The 18,541-nt window shown below is 37.6% G+C and overlaps 1 protein-coding gene across 3 annotated transcripts in view; it reads right to left on the minus strand.

The window, feature by feature from the left end:
• Window positions 1-18,541, minus strand: part of ST18 (ST18 C2H2C-type zinc finger transcription factor) — a 145,611-nt gene that overhangs the window by 23,551 nt on the left and 103,519 nt on the right. For 2 of the 3 annotated variants that reach the window (XM_035708335.2, XM_035708329.2), the window contains exons 12-14: window positions 13,713-13,958; window positions 6,888-7,003; window positions 83-145 (exon numbers count right to left, since the gene is read on the minus strand). In XM_035708335.2, the coding sequence (XP_035564228.1) occupies window positions 83-145; window positions 6,888-7,003; window positions 13,713-13,958 (425 nt within the window). The remainder of the gene's footprint in view (window positions 1-82; window positions 146-6,887; window positions 7,004-13,712; window positions 13,959-18,541) is intronic. The other variant, XM_025477725.3, reaches the window with a different exon arrangement.

Consider the following 18,541-nt stretch of genomic DNA (forward strand, 5'->3'; position numbering starts at 1 on the left):
CCAGATAGTATCTTCCTAGAAGATGAGAATGGGTGAGAATGAATATTTACATTAGAATAAAATATTGTAGGCTATTAGTTACCTGCGATGGGATGCATAGTTTCCTGTGACATGGCCACTTCCATCACATCCTGGCGTTGGACAGCTGAGTCAATAAAAAAATATAGATTTAAAGTCAAGTGCTTCTCACAGATTCATTTGCTCTATCTATAGGTTATGAGGTAGCTTCTCTTTTCGAGATCAGTTAGCACAGCACAGGACACGCAGGAGCTAGTGAACCAAGGATTTATGTTATCTAAGAACCAGCAGACAAGCTAGAAAAAAATTGGCATGATCTGAAGGTATTTGTTTTCAAGATCGTATTAATTCTCAGACTCAAATCATGCAGGAAAGTGATGCTAAAATATATGCCCCAGTGATGTTGTAAGCCAACAACCAATGATGTTTTGTTTCTTTGAAAATATAGATGTTATAAACCTGTGTTTTATAATGGGAGTGGCTCTTAGGAATACTGGCACCAATTATATGACAGATTCAGAAAAGAATTTCTGTGAGTTTGAGGGTTTTTATTTAAGTAGACTCCATGCCTGGTGTGGAGCCCAATGCCCAGCGTTGAGTCCAATGTGGGGCTTGAGCTCACAACACTGAGATCAAGACCTGACATGAGACCAAGAGTCGAATGCTTAACCAACTGAGCTACTCAGGTGCCCCGGGGATTTTTGTGAGTTCTATAAAGAAGGTCATCACAGTAACTTAGTAAGTATTTTAGAAACTATCTGAAAAAGAAAATCTTTGAAAATACTACATATACTGGAAAGGTAAACTAATATTTTAGATGGGAAAGTTGCTGACAATATAGAAACCGATAAGAAATTTAGTTATTAAAGCTTGGGATCAATTTTATCCAAACCTTGAAACCATCATAGACAATTGCTAATTAACCACCAAAGCAGTAGGCTCTCCAGGCCATCTGCCAAAGACCAGAGTCTGTACTGGTGCACTCCATTGTATCGCAGAAGCTGGTCACATTCCGTGCATCTTAGGTGTGTCTTAAAAATAATATAAGAAGATTCACTTCCGTAGTTAATAGATTCCTTCATTTCTCAGTCATTTATTTTCCTCTAATGCTGCTCGAAAGTCACTTATCTGTAGTAAGCAGATTGACCCCAGCCTACTCAGCGCTACTTGTGATGGTGTTAAAGGAAAAATCAGCTACGTCATTCAGGCTTCTGGTTTTCTCTGACATGCGGCCTGAAGTGAAGGCTTATCCATATGTGTAGAATACAGAGATCACCCCTTGGAAGGTACATTTAGAAATAGATGGCCAACATCCAAGATTTTCTGAAATGTCACCTTAGGTTTTGTTTTGTTTTCCTGTGAGCTACTTTCTTTCTATCATCCTCAGGTAATCTAAAGAAACTATATGTGTGGGCAGCCCTGGTGGCCCAGCGGTTTAGCGCCGCCTGCAGCCCAGGGCGTGATCCTGGAGACCCAGGATCGAGACACACGTCGGGCTCCCTGCATGGAGCCTGCTTCTCCCTCTGCCTGTGTCTCTGCCTCTCTCTCTCTCTCCTCCCTGTGCATTCTCATGAATAAATAAATAAGATCTTAAAAAAAAGAAAAAGAAACTATATGAGTTAGAGCATTTCCATCTCTCAGAGAGATATTTGATTTTTAGGGCTCAATCTAAGCTGAATTTACCTGGCTCTTCCCCCACCCCTCTCCCTAGATGGGATATTAGAAAAATGTGGTAGCTATATATACACGTAAACAAGTAAAGAAAAAAAAACAATGATTAACATTTGAGCTCAGTTATCTTGCAAATACCATTCACCCAATAAATGGAGAAACACTCTGTTCTGAACACTATACAATTGTAATATTCAGAGCATGAGAGATCTGTTGTAATTGCCTGGGAATCCCCATTTCAGAAATACATGGCCACCTAGTGTGCAAAAACAGCACTGCATTTTATTTTATTTTATTCTTAAATTTTATTTATATTTTTTAATTACTCCTATCAATACTGCTGGGAGAGGCAAAGATGCCAATGAGTTCTAAATCAGGAACTAAGCAATAAAGTATGCATTTAATTAGCTGCTAATTACCTTTTTTTTTAAAGTTTGGTGGTATAAAGAGGTCAAGGAATAAAGAAAGGACTGGAGACAGCGTTGTTCTGGGAAAAGCTCTTGTTTCAGATTCTGATACAAATTACAAATTTTCAATGAATAATCTTACCCAATTACATGTACCCATAGGAGCTTGGTGAAACATTCTAAGTTGGTTTGCAAATGAAAGTATTAACATTTAGAGAAAGGAAACAAGCTAGTTAGTTCCTTCAGTAAGTGGCCCTCAAACTCTAAGAAAATTTATTCTAATCAACGACATTAAAAAATCTTATTTTGCAAACAGTTTCTGATAATCAAAGTACATTTATCTGTTAGAAACATAAAGCAAAAGATAATTTTTTAAAAAAGATGAAACTATAGAGTATTAAGACTTTTATAAAACCAGTCTATTAGCACAGGTACATTAAGACGAGCAGTATCCATTGAAGCACTCATCTGTCTGGAAAATTAGGAAAGAACCGCGATGTCTCTAGAGTTAATATTCTAAGAATTCATGATTAGATTATATTTCAAAAACTGTTCCACTGTTTTTAGAACACTTCCTCTTTTGTACTTGCTTTGTCCCAGTGAGAAGTGTCCATCACAAAATAATCTCACTTCATGTCTCTGTTCAAAATGGTAATGCAGGTTAATTAATTTTGTACATGACATTTAGTTTGGAATGACTCTCACAATTTCCAAAAATCTACCTTCAAAGGATGAAAATTTGCCTTGTTTGAAGATACTCAAAATTATATGAGGAAGCAAAATCCATACAAAGATTTTAAAAACTTGAGTGGTAGCTCCACAAGGGAGTAAGTGAAGAGCTAATCCCACGTCACCTCTTGGGAGAAACAGTGTTTGGCGAAATGGAAGCTCTAGTGTATTTGGTACTACATTCGCCATGTCGCTCCAGCCACTGAGTCTCAGGTGAACATTAAACTCATAAGAGAACCTGATATTTTACCCAGTGATGTTTGCCTATGGAATCCACAAAGAATGAAGTCTAAGACTGTAAGAATCAGTCACATGTCAACACAATAAACCAGTGCTGCCCTAGCAAAAATTTCTTTGAGCACTTTCTATGTGCAAGGCCTGTAACAGCATTTGAGATGTGTTCCCTGCTCCTAACTCACTGTTCACGTAGCTGGGAAAGTGAGAGGCAGTATAGCAAATACTATACATACTGAGATGGTATGGATGTAGGAGAAAACAAAATCAATGAAAGAACACCTTTGGCCTCCTGGTGCCTCCACTCTAGTGGGGAAGGAAGACAATAGAGAATACAGGCAAGCAAAATGTGTGAGTGGATTAGAAGGTGATAAATACTGAGGGACAACTGGAGATCTGTCAAAAGGGGATAGGAATATCAGGACTGGGGGACTGGTGGTGATAAGTAGCCAGGAAGACCCCTCAGGTAAGTGGCACTTGAGAGAAGAGCTGAGGGAGGATGAGGACATATGGCACCCTGCTGAGGTCTGTCGCAGAAGGAATCACAACAGTGAGGCCCCGAAGACTTAGAGGAAAAGAGAAGAGGTGGCTGGTGAAGAGTGAGGGGCAGGGTCTTCCGGAGAGAGGAGAGATCATTCCCTGTGGCCATTGCAAGTGGGTCCAGAGGTAACGCAGGCCTGGGAGTCCTTGGAGTCCAGATGGTTCTAACACTGAGAACTAAAGAACTGAGTGTAGACAGTGGAGAGAAGAGGTTCTGGGACTGAACTCTGAGACATTCTATCTTTGGAAGGCTGCCCAGGAGTCTAGGCAGGTGAGGTGAGAAACTGTCCTAAGATGTGGTATCCTAGAAGCCAGGTGCAGAAGATAGAGGAGGAAGTGATCAGCTCTGTCAAGTAGGGTCAAGAGGACCAAGAAACCACACACAGATGGATTCTCTGGAGAAATTAAGGATGATACCAGTGGAATGATGAGATGAAAGCCTATCTTGGAGAAGGCCTATCAGGGAGATACGGAGCCACACTTTCTTGAGGAGGTTAGCTACAACAGGAAGAAGAGACAGGGGATTGAGGTGAAAGCCAGTTAGGAGAGGGTCTTTAATTTTTTAATTAGAAAAACTGAAACATAACTTTTATACCGAGGGATTCAGAAGATGCTGGGGTCTAAAAGGAAGGATTACTTTTTGCTAGAGTCTCTCATTGATTGGCAGCTTTGAATATATTTGTGTATGAATATACTTCAATATTTCACCATTTACACACAGAAAACGTTTTTCTGCATTTCACTTGCTCCCTCACTTACTCATGTGAAACACCACCCAGCCAGGACTATATGCTTGCTAAGGTTATAAATGTAGAAAAGCAACAGTTCCTGTCTTGTGTTTGCCTAAAACACCTCCTGCCCCCTCCTCCCTCACCGTCTATCCTGATATCTCTACTCCCTTGCCTGATAACTGGAGGTGAGGTGGAGAAGGAACCTAGGAGAGCCTGCCATCTTGACAATGCCCAGGCCAACTTGTATCCATGAGGGATTTGTGTGAATCACACTCTAAATTCTAATGACCCACAGTCATAGATCTTCAAGGTTTAAAAAAATAGGGCCACGCAACTGATCTAAATTGCACAATCTTCATTATTATCCTTGTAGAAATGTGGTGGCAACACCTGCGCTGTCCCAGCACACGTTTCTCTGAATTTCCCCACCTTGGACTCCCTTCCCAGCCTCCATTACTTTGTAAGACTTATTTTCCAAATATTTATCCAGTATTTTCTTAACCTATTTGAACTTACAGTACAAATCAATAATATCAGATGCCCAGTTTGGGAAAAAAGAAGCTTTTTGCTCCCATGGCAATCATTTTTCTTAGTTGTCCTCCTGCATCTCCGAACAGCCTCATTTCTGTGTTCTTTGTAGGCTTCCTCTTTGCCTCTCAAGGGCATGTGGGGATGTGTGTCCTCAAGGCCTCAGAGTGTTCTATGCCTTTCTTTCTATACTTTCTCTAGCCTCATGATCTCATTTCTGAGTCTGTACATCAGTGTTTTATTCTGTCTATATCAATGTTTTAGATGACTTTCCTGACATAGTCCAAGAGTGTATCCAGCTTCAGAGTAATTCTGCACGCTGTTCTTAAAGCACCGTGTCATTAATTCACTTTTCTCTTTAAACACCCATGGCTTGCTCATGCAAGACCTGCAACCAGGCAGTTTTCCCAGGGCTCCAGCCTGCTTGACTTCATGCCTGCACTCTCTCTCTCTCCAGGTCCTACTGGTTCTTAGGGCTCAGCTCAGAGTTCCTGCTCCAGAAAACTTGTCCTGCTCCTGGAAAACTTGTCCCTTCTCCTGGCCTTTACTGAAGTTTTAACTAGTACTTACTGCCATTGAGTGCCCTGGTCTTTAAACTCTTGTGAGTCACAGAACCCTTTGGGAAGGTGATGAAAACCATAAACTCCTTTACCCAAATAATGATTTGCATTAAGCATTATAAAGCTCATAGACTCCCTGAAGCACTGACTTGGACCTTTTTGGGTCAGAAGGTGTCAGATTAAGAACTTCTTATCAAAACATAAGCATTTCCTCAACTCATTCATCCAATCCAGAGCAACATTCTCTATCCCTAGACCCATTTCCTTCAAGGTGCTTTCCAGAAGGGCAGATATATGCCTAGTACATAGTAGGCATGCAAAAAATAGTTACTGAATAAATTAACAACTGTTCCACTGCCACAGAGAGAATAGCTAGACCCAACTAGTCCTAAAAAGATGTGATCCTTAAGATCCTTAAGAATGGATTCTGGGTCTTTCACTCCATCATCACAACTGACTTTATAGTATCGCTGAACTCATCATCATGAAAAATGTTAACTGATTTTTAACAGAATCCCAAAATTAAATGGAAAAATTCCACTCCAAAAAGAAAAAGCTGGCCTCTGCTTTCAAGGAGAATCTCGGAGTCTGTGAGAGAGGTTAGATCTATAGGTAGTAGGTTTTTTGTATCATCCTTATGCTAACAATATCATAATTATGTTATGGAAAAAAACATTAATTTGCTAATAGATTTTAGGGACTTCCAATTTACTGCAGAATCAAAAAGAAAATGGCTGCCATCTGTACCTCAAACACATGTAAAATTTTTTAAATTTCAACATAATAATTAAGTTCTAATTGTAATTAGTTTCTCAAAAAATTTCAATAGAGGCATGAATTAATGTACTTCCCAATTAAGAAAAATGTTTATGCCTTTAGTGGGCAAAATGCAATAATCTTGCTTTGAATACTATGTCCTAATGGTCTATGCCACAAGCATTAATAATTGTCACACTATGAAAACATATTATCCACTAGGCGTTTCATATTCTTATAGATTGTTTCCTTAGATTATCACAATACCATGAGATGATTCAATAGCTCTTCTCTATATTTAACAAATGAGGTTCAAATGAGTTTGAAAACTATATTTAAAGCCATGAGACTAGTAAACAGTACTATGGAGATGCTGCAGTTCAGCCTGACTCAATGGAGCAGAGCACAGTGGAAGGTTCTGATTAGCCAAACAGAACAAAACACATAAACATTTCTAATTGTTTTATATTGTTTTTGTTTTTTCAGTCATCCCTTAGTCTGAAATCATGTCACGTACACTTTTTTTCCCATAATCCTCTAAATTTTAAGCATAAATTTAGGTATGTATCGAACATTTAACTATTGACTGGTTGAAATTGCCCTAAAACACTCCTCAAGTCAGCTATTTAAACCAGGATATTACTACTTAAAATTATGAACTTGAGTCTCCTAATTCTAGAATCTCACAGAATATGCCATTGAAGATTGCTTACGTGATTAGTTCTTTTTTGAGATCTCTTGCATGGAGCTTGGGTTTAGGACTTGGTATGGAGGCCTCTCCAGGAAACTTTTTTTCCTCTAAATTTTCTAGAGAGCTCACTGGGTCTTTCTGGAAGAAAAAAAATATAGAAGTATAGAAGGCATTAGGGCATACTGGTAAGACAACTGTATTTGAAGTCATCAGGGTGGAATTTGAGTTTTAGCTTAACAACTTAGCCAATATTCTTCACAGGATTTGTACACAAAATTAATAAGGTGATAAGTATAAGGTTATATCCTAATTATTATGGACCTCTATCCTTGGTGAAGAATAAAAAAATTATAATTTATAGGGACATATTTAAAAGTTCACATTTTGCCAAGTATAACTACAGAGGCATTTCTTGAGCTATATAACTAATACATTTCAGATTTTATTATACAATGAATATTTCCTAGAGAACATAAGAATAGTTCTTTATATACATAGCAGCCATTGGTAAAACAAAAGAAATATTGCAAAAGTGAGCCACAAGTTTTTTTTTTTTTTTTGAAACACAAGTTTTTAAACAAAAAAAGAATACGTAAATTTAGGCTAACAAATGTCCTTTCTAATATACAAATAATTAACATTTAAATTGTTTGTTTAAATATATAATAAATGGTCCACAATATTTAGCCATTGAATTTGATTCTTCTGGATAATTGCTATTATTCTCACATCACTTCCTATTTTAAGTTACCTCTTTTGCTAAGTTGGTATCGTTTAGTCATTGGATGAAATTTCTTGCTGAATGATCACTAATTTTCGTGGCCTTCTTCTGAGCTTAATACTGATCTTGATTTCATAAGGAAGACTTAGTAATCCTTTCAAATAATTTTTTTTATTTTTTTTCCTTTCAAATAATTTATTTACCACCTGATATATTATCTTACAGAAGACTAATGATGGTATTCCTCAATTACATAATTAGCTTATTTTCATTTTCAGCTTATATCTAGTAAATATAATACTTTCTGGATTTAATACTAAATCAGATTGCTAATATAGAAAACTATAGAAATTATTCTAATTCTCAAAAGTACTGAGCTCTTTAAAATGAGATAACTATTTTGAAGCTTTCAAGGTAAGTCTCTTTTAAATCAAATGGACACAAAAATGCGATGGCAAAACATAATTTTAATAATCCTGTGTCTACACTCAAAATCAATGGAAAAGAATGGCCCTGGGTTTTCCCAACCAAGGAAAAATTCTATACCTTTATCTCAGTCATAAAGGTAAGTGTAATTTTTAAATTAATTACTTGGATAACAATTAAACCGTTTTCCACAAACCCTATAGTGGTAAGTACATTGGTAAACTATTTCAAGTAAAGCTATCTTTAGGCCAAATTAATAAAATCTGGCTTGGTACAATTTCTTTCTTCATATTATTTAGAAGTCAAAGTTCTCATTTTTTAAAATTGATATACGTAAAAATAGTAGGAAATAACAATACACCACTTAAAAATAAGGAGAATGGGTCTTGATTATAATTGCCCTCTAAGATAGAAAGAGAAGTACCACTTTGATGAGACTTCCATGGAATCTATAGCAAAATAGATGGATGGTGCTTATCCTTTTTAAGTTTTATAATATAAATGTCTAACGTGAAGTAATTCCTAATTATAAGACCCTAAACCTGGTAATGCCACCATCTATTCCATTTGGTGCTACCTGGATTCTACCCAGGTAGTGTTTCCCACTACAATTTATAAATGTCTTGGCTTTTTGAAAGTAGATACAAATGCTAAATCCAATATTGTCTCAGTGTGGAGCAACCTTTGTTTTTCTGTTTAGATGCTGATTTTTTTTTTTAATGGCATACAGTGAAAAAGAGCCTTTTATTATTTTCTCTATGATAAAACTAAGTATTCCTAAAGTATTCCTAAAGGCATTACATTTATAGGTGAATATATATAATTTGGCTGCTGAATCTATATATTATTGAAGACAAAGGAATACATGATTTTGAAGGAAATTATCAATTATGAAAATTTAAGTTATTATAACTAAAATGTATATAACATAATGCTTGCAGAATATATTGCATTTAATTTGGTATAGTAACATATGGTAATGTTTTAATAGAATAATTTTATTGGATATGACCTTTAAAATATTTTGTGTTCTTGTAATAACTATGGAATCCTAGCATGCAATTACATTATGAAATAATTGTCTTTCCCCCTTTTCTTCGCTCAGCATTCTACCCCAAGAGACCTGCAGAGAGCGTATGTACTAAAATATAGGTGACCATCACTGAAAGGATTCTTAATTTTGTTGCACAATCTATTAGATAAATTTTTAAATAGCACTGAGTAAAAAATAAGCCAATGTCATTTGGAAGAAATTTTTTCAAAATTTAAAATGTAATTTTAAAAATAATAATTTTATCCTGTGGATAGTGAGAGAGAATTTGGCATAGATATATTGTGTTTAGAAAGTATATGGATGCAATGAAATTCCTTTAATGTACAGATGGAAGTTTATATTGATTTCAGTAAAGACCAGAACATAATGGTAACATGAATAACAGATAATAGCATCTGGCACTTTTAACATTTTAAGCCCTGAAATCTTTGGAGAACTGACAGTTGAATGGAACTGACAGCCCTAGTTATTTCTCAGCACTTTCCTTTCGAGATTTTTTGAGTTTTTTCCAGATTCAGGAATTTTTTTTTTAGGGGGCATCTGGACAGGCTATTTCACTGAGAGAGACAGACAATATTTTCTGAAAATTACCACCAAAATTAAGCAACTGTTGTGCATATGAGCTAGATAGCAATGAATCAGGAATAATCACTCCATTTCTGGTTGTGTGCATGAGTGTGTGTGTGTGTGTGTGTGTGTGTGTGTATACGTATATGTGAGTGTCGTGTGGGATAGGGGTGGAGGTGCCAATGTCAAATCTGGAGCTGACCATCACCTGATCTTCAAACATTCACAGTCTGTTGCCTGGGCTAAGTGCAGCATCCAGGCGGAGCTCACCAGAAAAGACAGGAATGGACCAGTTCCTGTGACTGGTTTGTGTCGTTGTGTCCAGTAGATCAGGGTCAGGGGAAGTTTGGTTCTGCTGCCCTGAGAAGCACTATAAACCATTGTTGGGTCTCCTACGCCTCGCCAAGAACCGTTTCTTTTTCATTTTCTTTTTCCCTTCCCTTTCTAGTTGTCCTCAATATTCCCTAGCTGCCACCACTTTTTGATGGGCGGTTTAAGATTTTCCTTCTTTCTGTTCTCTCCCTTCTCTTTTTTCATTTTAGTGAAATGAAAATGAAATGGTCATAATTTCTATATGACCAAGGACCAACAATTTAACCTTTTTGAGCCTCAATTTTTCTCCTCCCAAAACTTGGACAATAATCCTGCTTTTCATTCTGCTTTTGTTAGGACAAGAGACACTGTATAAAGATTGCTTACCTTTATTCTTACTGAACTCAGTGTCTCTCTTCACAATGAGGACATTGAATACAACCTATTTTTTCAAATTAATAACTATCAAGTATCACAGTTCTCATTTATAAGATTCAGAACAGGGCAATAAACAGTGTCTATTTGTAGATTACCTCAGCACAGACGAAAGCACAAAGAAGAAGGGGTGAGAAACTGTCTTAGGAGTTACAGTGCTTCAGAAGCACTTTTGTGGGAGTGTGTCCCCATCAGGTATAGTTTCCCTCAGCAATGAATCACTCAGGGCCAGCTCACTGTGACAATAAAAATTAAGCTTAAGAAATATTTTGCAGGGATGCCTGAATGGCTCAGTTGATTAAGCATGGAACTCTTGATTTAGGCTCAGGGTGTGATCTCAGGGTGATGAGATCAAACCCAGCATGGGGCTCTGTGCTGGGTGTGGAGCTTGCTTAAGATTGTCTCTTTCTGATGAATGGATAAAGAAGATGTGGTCTATGTATACAATGGAATATTACTCAGCCACGAGAAACGACAAATACCCACCATTTGCTTCGAGGTGGATGGACCTGGAGGGTATTATGTTGAGTGAAGTAAGTCAATCAGGAAAGGACAAACATTATATGGCCTAATTCATTTGGGGAATATAAAAATTAGTGAAAGGGAATAAAGGGAAAGGAGAGAAAATGAGTGAAAATATCAGTGATGGTGACAAAACACGAGAGACACCTAACTCTGGGAAATGAACAAGGGGCAGTGGAAGGGGAGGTGGGTGGGGGGTTGGGGTGACTGGGTGATGGGCACTGAGGGGGACACCTTGCGGGATGAGCACTGAGTGTTATGCTATATGTTGGCAAATTGAACCCCATTAAAAATTTTTTTTAAAAGGTTTTCTCTTTCCCTCTCCCTCAACCCTCCCCCCTTTCAAACTCACTCATGCACACTTTCTCTAAAAATTTGTCAATCAAGCCTAGAGCAAGCACTTTGACTCTAAGAACTCACTTAACATCTTTAAAGTCCTCTTTTGGCAGTCTTAGTGACACTGAATCGCCACATAACTTCTCCATTCCAGATTTCAGAATTCTTAGGTTGCGAACTTTAGCAGTGAAAAGTCTGTACTGTCAGACTGGAAGTAAGTAAACCATTCTGAAAGGAGCAGAAATCTAATCTAAACAAATCCATTTTCCCCATGAATTTGCTGGGAAATAAAACACTGTCACAAATACATAAGCATTGGATAAGAACATCTTCCAGTTGAATCCATGAAGCTGCCAGGGTAAATCCAGATGTTTTTTGGAATTACGCAAGAAAAAGAAGATTGGAAATAAAGATAAAATATTTGTTATGAGACCTAATTTTCTGGCTATCTGAATGATAAGAGGTATAGCCAAGGAGGTTCTTGAGGTACTTACTAGACCTCCAAATGGGAGGAGTGTCTCAGAATATAAGAGTGCATTGTTAATACTGTTGCCAAGGCCAAAAATTATAACCAAGATCAAACAATACAAGAGACCATGAATGAAAACAAAAACCCACTTGATGCAAATTTGCTTCATTACTACTCAGAACTGAATCAGTATGTCCGACATTGGAAGGAAGATTTCTGGTGATTGACCATGGTTCATTAATAGCAGTCACAAGGGTGGGGATGGAAAGTCTGAGTCCCACCCTGCATATAACACTAAGATGCTACTGAACAAAAACAAGGTGGGTTTTATTCTAGTGGGATTCACCCAAGAATAGGGGCACAACTATGCCTACCTACTTTGTAAATACAGTCCTTCATGTGACTTGAGCCTTTTACTGAACCCCCATCAACAACAGATCTTTTAACTAGGATTAGGTTTCCTTTTGGTGGTGTAGGGTGGGATATGCCATGATCCCATCAACTATTGGACCAGCTGGAGATGAAGTAGTTTTATGAATGAGAGGGTATTCTTTTTCTCTAAAGCTCACTTCTACAGAGTGAGATTGAATCAACAATCTTGAACTCACTGAGATCGTGCTTCTCAATAACCTGCCACTGCTTCCTTACCTCCATTTCAGACCAATTGTGCAGAATGACCAGTTAATGTGATAATGATAGATTTACAGATTATAAAAATAAACAGAAGTTAGGTGTAACTGCTATTATTTTGCAGAAATCCAAGATGGCCGGGGGTGGGGGGGGCGCAGAGGGGAGGGATGGGGTAGAGCGAAGAGGTACATGTTCGTCTGTCTGTGGTCATCGCTTAAGGTAAACCCGCTTCTAATACTTTGCAGGTATTACTTTTATAATGATCAGAGTCAAACATACACGATTTTTAGAAAAGTTTCTTTTAAAATTAGCTAAGACTATCCCCAAACACTTGAGGCAGATTTTGTAAAGCCAAGCAGAATAAAATGACTAAGACCAGCATGGAAGAATGTAATCAGAAATAGCTGTTGTGTGAATTCCCCTCCCACTTCTATGTGATGCTGTGGGTGGTAGTGACTAAGAGTCTGCCTTGGATCCTAGGGGGTCCTCCAGGAACCCATCCCTGACCACTTTACGTAGGGTTGGCATTTTTCTTCTTCATTGTGGGCCTGCTCGTGCTATTCCATTTGGTTCCCTGCCAGTGTTTCTACTATACTGAGCGTAGTTGTGGGGAGGGGGGACTTGTCTCATTTGGTGCTGCATCCTCAGGACCTGTGTTACTGCCTGGACATGGAAATGCCAGGAAACTGTGCTGAAGGGAGCAAGGAAAGAAGGGAGGGAGAAAGAAGATGGAAGGAAGGAAGGAAAAGAGGGTGGGAGGGAGAAAGAGAGGGAAGGAGGAATGGGAATTGGAGAAACAACCCGTCTTGTGATCACTACTGTTCATGTCAACTTATGCTCTGAGATGTTAAAGCATATACTAAAATCAAATTAGTTTCCCCACAAAAGTTTCTGAACTTCAAAAAGCTGAGGAAGGTGATGCACCCTTCCAAAGACAGTGGCTATTTTTTTTTTTCTTTAAACATATCAACTCACAAGGAATTTGGCATGGTTTGTATTCATCCCTGATTTGATTTCATCTTCTACCGCTCAGAGTTAGTAAGTTGGCATTTCAGTGTTGAGTGACAGATTACACCTTACAGACATCTAAAGGGATGGCTAATATAATCTCTCATGCAGTGCACACAATTGCAGCCCTAATGGGGATCAAGTTCACTGCAGTGACATCATTTTAGTGAAGTGACAGGAAAAGGTGGATTCATTTATCAGTTTCTGGTGAAATTTAAGATCATCACTTTACCAAAGTCTGAAACAAGGTACAGAATTATGTGATATCTAAACAGGAATACGAAAAGTAACGTAGGAGGAAAAAGCTGAGAATACTCTCCAATCACATTCTGTCTTAAACTTAGTGATCGACATATTGAAACAATACCTCTTTCTCCTCCTCTGTCTTCCCATGAGTTTTGCTATAGTTGATAGGAGTATCCCAGCCCTCTTGATCACAGAGAGCCTGATAGAATGCTGCATTGACCAAAATGCTGCTTGTTTTGAATGGGGAAGAGGAAGGAGTTGGAACAGAAGTGTTAGAGGAAGTTAGGGGTGCAGCTTTGTCCAGGATTCGATTTTTTTTCAGGCTTAAGTCCAATGTGCCATTTTCATCCACTTCTATCTCGGCTCCCTGGTATACAATAGGAAACAGAAAAACATTTAAGCAGTTTGCAGTTATAGCCTAGCCATGTGGGGCTTTTAAGGGATAATTTTAAATGCAAGCTTTTATGTAAGTATATCTGATTTAAAATCTAGCTTTCTGATTTGCTTTGGTTAATGTTCAATTCTTAGGCAGACTTTTAAGAGCAGCACCATTAGTGAGCTTCGTGTTTCTGGGTTTAAGCAAAGTAGAGCCTAATATAAATAAGATGCTCCAAATGCTAAATGTATTGACTAACCCTGTTTTATATATATATTTTTTTGAAGTTTAGCTTTAAATCTCCTTCTCTGGCTTGCAGAATTATCACTCTCAATTCATCATTTATAGCATTAACACTTGAGTTTATAAAAAGGCACAACACTACTTCCCAGCTCACCCCCCCATTACAGTATTAATCTAACAGGAATATATGCAAAAATAACCAGCTGCAAGAGAATTTTTATTGGAATATTAGATTAATATGAATGTGACCTTTTCCCCTGGGTTACTTGAACCAGAAAAGCTTTGTTAGCTTGGTGAGGGAATGGGGTAGGGAGACAGACGGGCAAACTGTTGTTGATTCTGGGGGCCATTAGGTAGCAAGCTGCCATCAGGACTGTTTGGGGTTAAGTTGGACAGTAAAACTTCAGAATAAATGTGATTATTTTCCAGACGCATTGTATGAGACTTGAAACTCACTGTACCTTGCAGCATTTTCCTTGGGATATAGTTGGCTATCTCTTTGTGGTGGTGGTGGTGGTCTAAGGTACAAGTCCCAACACCTGCCCATGTGCTCTGGATCTTCCAAATGATACATGTGTAAGGACTGGCCCTGTGCTGCTGCCAACTGTGAACACTACCACATGATAACTCTCAGAGTGCAGAAGAGCACTCTCATCTTTTTCTTAAGTGGGCCAGATAAATACTCTCTGTATTTTCACTACCATCCATCAATTCACAATACAATCTTGGACAACGTCTCTACTCTTTTTCCTCTTGGCTGGCAAAGCAGGAGTCTCTTTGAAAATGTGAGCAAGATCCCTTAACGCACAGGGCAGCCAGTTCCTTCCCTGGGGATTCATGCTAACTCCCCATTTACACTCTGCCTCCTTCTCCCCAACACACACCCTTGAGGTGTGGGCTGTGAGGCTGTGCTCCAAAGGATCATGGCTCGCACCTGATCCAGAAAATAAGGCGCGTCTTCTGTTTGCTTGTTTTACCTGTGAAGTTCCTCTTCTCAATCTCTCAGCCTCTGAGGTAGATATGCTTTATTATATTTGTGGGAGGTAAATATACTTCTAATATGTTTGCACTAAGATGCTTTGGCTATATCTTTCTGTCCTTTTTAGCAAATAGTTTAATCTCCTGTGATAGTCCTAAGCCCTGAATTTGACAGTACAGCTTATCCGGGATAATGACTTAGTAACCACAACATCTTATGCCATCTGTATAATATCAAATACGTTTTTATACCAGCATTAATAAACCTTAGTTACAAAAATCCCAGATATTAACCATATCAGTGCCACGTGCTCTCTCTCCGTGCTGTGACAATGTATCCTGCCGTAAGCACATCAAAATAATTCTTGGCTTCATAAATGATATATAACTATAGCAATGAAACAGAGCTATAGTAATCAAGTTTAATGGCCAATGTAAAGTAAAATGCTAAATATTGTAGTTGCTGACATTTTTCATTAAAAAAATAAAAAACTTGGGTTAAGACTGCACAACCAACATTCACATAAAATTCCAGACCTCTGTGACAGATGGCTTAGGAAAAAGAAGCCATGTGACTGGGCTGCAGAGTTTTATAGTGCAAAACCCATAAATAGTGCAGATTCGATCTCTCCGAAAAAATATCAACTATTCCAAGACAACGCTAATATATATTTTAGTTTTTACAGGAAAAAATCCAAATAGTAAACAAAAAAATTAGAGATTATCAGAGTTGTTATGATTCTACATCTTGAGTAATCATGAGCTGATGGGGGAACAAAATCTCTCCTAATGTTTAAAAGAGGCGCTCTTGTATAGCCCGCACCCCAGCCGGCTGCTCTGAGTACCTGACTTGATAGGGAGAAAGCACGTTTGGGCAGCAGGGTACAGATGGGCTTTAAGTGAGCGCACAGATGCATTCAACAATTACACACAGTACCAGAGAAGGGTCCCTTTCTGCCCATAGATGGGTGGATCACACGTTTACTGCACGGATTTTTTATTCAGAGTTTTATCAATAGACATCACTTCTCTCTGAGCTTGAAACTCCAAATGGCAGCACACAAAGGAGGGGGTGGTGGGAGAGGCCACAGAAGCAGGAGGGCATAACACTCAGCCAACATGCACCCCCGTCACCAACCGGGTATTCTGATTTCTAAAAGTGTCATTCGCCATTCTGGATCCTTATTTTAATCATTTAAATTTAAATTTAGAGGGTTTTTTTGTTTTTGTTTTTGTTTTGAGGGTAGGCATAGGTCTTTCCAACTTAGGAGCAACATCAAGGACCATCACGTTCAGCCACTTTTAAGGTACAGGTGTCAATATATGGTGTATTTATTAATTAAATTATTGAAAAAAATACTTAATGTTTTCAAGCTTCCATATTTTGAGGAAAAGAAAATTTAAAAATATATTGTTCCTGCCTTCAAGGAGCTTAAGTTATACATAGAGGAGATTGTTAGTGAAAGGTAATTTAGTAAATATAATTATTCAATGGAAATTTGAAATAATTATTCATTATATGATCCTTATCTGTACCATAAAATGAGAAGTGATTTAAGATGTCTACCAACAGAGAAATGATTAATGAAATTATGCTGCATCTATTTAATGGCACATTATGCAACCAGTAAGATGATAATTATAAGGATTATGTGACAATAAGGAGAAGATGTCTATCACAGAAAGTAGGAAACAACCCATATTCCTATATGCTTACAACCAGTGGAAAAGGGTAGAAATTTGTGTCCTGAAGAACAAAAGGGAAAACACATAAGTTACTGTACTTGTATTTAGAAGACAGTCTTAAGGCTGGTATCATCCAAATGACAGCATGATAATGTTTTAACAATTAAAAATTATGCATTCAGACATAGTGATGAAATAAAGATACCTTTGCCTTAAAGTTCTGACTGTGAAAATTGTTGGCTTTCAAAACACAGATATAACAACACATCACTGTTTTCTGTAGATTAAGTTTTCTGTTAACACAAAAGGGGTCACCTGCCATCTTTTCCCCTTTGACTTGACTAACAGGAAGCGTACAAATTAAGTGTCCCTCAGCTTAGCTCTGCTGTAATAAGTTTCTTGGTTTTCCTCTTCTGACTCATGTTCTTTCACTTTTGCTTCAGGGTGCTTTGTTTGAGGAGTATCTTTTCTATATTGAAAGCTACCTGACATATGTTTTCAAAGCAGGTAGGGTATTAACAATAAAAAAATGAATTAAATTATCTTATTCTTACCAAATAGTAATTGAGTATTAAAACTGTTAAGTTCAGAGTATAAATGTATTCAATATGAATGGAATAATGGAATTTCAGGGGAGAAATCAGTGTCTGACGTAAGATATGAATTTAAAATTAAATTTATGGGATGCCTGAGTGGCTTAGCGGTTGAGCGTCTGCCTTTGGCTCAGGTTGTAACCCTGGGGTCCTGAGATTGAGTTCCACATCAGGCTCCCTGCAGCCTGCCTATGTGTCTGCCTCTCTCTCTCTCTGTGTCTCTCTTATGAATAAATAAATAAATAAATTTTTAAAAATTAAATTAAATTATAACTTTTTGTAAAAATCTTTGTCTGAGACTTGGAACCAAAGTCAGTGAAAATTCTTAAGTTGGCCAGCAGTCTATATAACACATGATGATAAGAACTTTAAGAACATAAGAAATTGGATAGGTTTGAATTAAAATCTCAGTTCCAACAATTATAGCTATGCCAGTCAGAGAAAATTATTTAATATATACATACTACTATTTCTTCATCTGCTAACTGGGTTAATATCTTCTTTAAATAATTTCTGAAAGGATTAAAAAGAGTTAATATAAGCAAAGTGCTTATATAAAGTGCCTGGCACATAGTAGGTGTTCCATAAATGACAACAACAACAACAACAATAATAATAATAATTTGGTTGGCTTTTCAAATGCCAAAAGAGCCATTCCTATGCTACTGTATGCAGAGGTAAAGAGAATTATTAAATATATACACACGCATCAGTTGGTTCCTTGTGATCTCTGACCCAAGTTTCTCAATACATTTCACTCAGAATATACAGCATAATCTGACATGATATTAAAGTTACTGAAAAAAGCTGCTTTTGGATTCGAAGTATCCCAGGAGCCATTGGGATACTAGAATAGCCATACGGGCTATTTCTGATATCCAGCAGTGAGGATGCTGAAGTGTTATCATGTTGCTTCTAGGCCTTATTCAAGCACAAAACAGATTTTGAACTTTAAACATTTCAAGCAAGTGTCAGTTTTTTGTTTTCTTTTAAGGCACACTGTGCATATGCCACTTTGTCTAAACAGGTGGGGAAAACACCAAAACAAACAACAGAATGCTTGGCAAGCTGAAG

Source organism: Canis lupus, chromosome 29 (genome assembly GCF_003254725.2).
Source record: "Canis lupus dingo isolate Sandy chromosome 29, ASM325472v2, whole genome shotgun sequence".
Classification (NCBI taxonomy): domain Eukaryota; kingdom Metazoa; phylum Chordata; class Mammalia; order Carnivora; family Canidae; genus Canis; species Canis lupus.